This window comes from Spermophilus citellus (genome assembly GCF_964194105.1).
Source record: "Spermophilus citellus genome assembly, chromosome: X".
Taxonomy (NCBI): Eukaryota; Metazoa; Chordata; class Mammalia; order Rodentia; family Sciuridae; genus Spermophilus; species Spermophilus citellus.
The window spans coordinates 36,129,080-36,130,925 of record NC_138190.1 but is presented as its reverse complement, the minus strand read 5'-3'; the positions used below and the strand labels follow the sequence as shown (position 1 = coordinate 36,130,925).

Sequence of the window (1,846 nt, the reverse complement as noted above, 5' to 3'; positions counted from 1 at the left end):
ATGGGCAGCCTTTGAAGGGTTTGAAAGACATGACAAGGTCTGATGAGTGCTTTAAGAAGATCACTGTGGCCAGATGGTGGATAAGAGATTGGGCGGTGGCAGAAGAGATAAAATGAGAATTTCTTGAAATATTTAGGCCAGCGTCATAGGGATGGATTGGAGAGTGAGCAATCTGAAGGGACCAAGAACCACATTCAGGTACCAGGTGGTCAAAGAGGCTGATGTTGGGGCCATTTTCTGAAACAGAGAATGGGAGAGGAAGAACAGGAGAAAAGAGGAGAGTTATCACCTTCTGGCCGATGCCTCCCATCTTTCCAAAGTAGTGGTTTTCAAATTTTGACAGTAACAAATACATTTTACATAGTTTCTCTGTAGACGAAGTGTGGTGAAGTTCCATATTTCCTATCTTATTTCGTTAAAAAAAAAAAAAAAAAAAAAAAAAAGATGGCCGCCTGCTTGCTTCGGTAGCTGGTGACCTTGGCAGTGACATAGGCTGTGACGGAGGAAGGTAGCATTGTGAAGAGGCTTGTGGTATCCTTTGTGATGCCTGGGCCATGGTGCTGACCATTGGGGTGTTGGGAGATGCTGGCCAGACAGTTCGGGCTGCTGTTTCAGCCCGAGCGTGGCGGGCGGCTGCTCTGCGGCCCCAACCTTCCGCAGCCTTTTGCTCGCCAAGCATGGCAGCCTCCACCACCTCCCACCGGCCGATCAAGGGGATCCTGAAAAACAAAATTTCCACCAGTTCCTCGGTAGCATCTCCTGCCCAGCCATCAGGAGGTGCTACCCAGGAGGTGCAGCGAAAGAAATCTCAGAGGTGGGATGAATCCAACATTCTGGCGACGCACCGTTCATCATACAGAGACTATGATTTAATGAAGATAAACGAGCCTGGCACTCTCTGCGTTGGTGTACAAGATGGGGAAGATCCCAGTGAAGTCGAAGCAAAAGAAGACATGACTCTAGACATCTTAGCTAAGAAACTAGCAGCCACTAACGCATTTGGGCCCGATTGCCAGGAAGAAGAGCAAGACAGCAGTGAAGCGCACACGAGCAAATACCTTCTCAACAAACAAGAGAAACAGCGACAGTTTGAGATGAAAAGGAAGCTTCATTACAATGAAGGACTGAACATCAAGTTAGCTAGACAATTAATTTCAGAAGACCTACAAGCTGAAGCAGAAGAAGATAAAAATCAAGAAAGTCTACATTTTACAAATGAAGAAAAGACTACTACAGAAGAAGCTCACACAACGGAAGAACTACACACCCAGTCAAGCAACGCCTAGAAAACCTTTGCTGCCGTGAATTACTATCAAAATGCTTCTTCTCTTTCATATTCATGCTTTAACTGCTGATTTGCCGATCGGTTAAATTGTACTACCAGAAATTAAATGGTAATCTTAAAAAATAATAGATTTGGTGGAAAATGGCTATCTGTTCTTGTGCCTAATTCTTTGCTACAAATGTAGATCTTGACATTAGTCCAAAACCACATCACTTTTATAAATCTACTGGTTAATGTGTATATAGTTTTTTAGTGTGTTGAAGGCTTAAATGGGGACAAATTTATATTCACTTCTAGATGTACTAGGTTTTACAAAAAAGATTTTGTTAAATCAAATACAATTGATATGGTAGGTTGTCTGGGTTGGTATTTAGGCTGAAAACAACTTGTCTTCAGGATGATTTTCCTGTTTAAATGAGATAGAATACATTATAAGATTTATTGTTGAATTTCCTTAGCTTAGTACCTTTAAAATTTCTCAATTTTAATTCAATATTTACAAGGAAATGACAATTTTTTAAAAAAATCAAAAGTAGCCATTTTTATGAGGAGATGTCAGGT

General features: G+C 41.5%; 1 protein-coding gene across 1 annotated transcript; it reads left to right on the top strand.

The window, feature by feature from the left end:
* Nucleotides 1-677: 677 nt before the first annotated feature.
* PPP1R2C (PPP1R2 family member C) lies at nucleotides 678-1,286 on the top strand (the record flags this gene model as incomplete). Its single annotated transcript, XM_081277670.1, has 1 exon — nucleotides 678-1,286. One exon carries the CDS (start codon nucleotides 678-680, stop codon nucleotides 1,284-1,286), a length of 609 nt encoding a protein of 202 aa, XP_081133796.1.
* Between the last annotated feature and the right edge of the window lie 560 nt (nucleotides 1,287-1,846).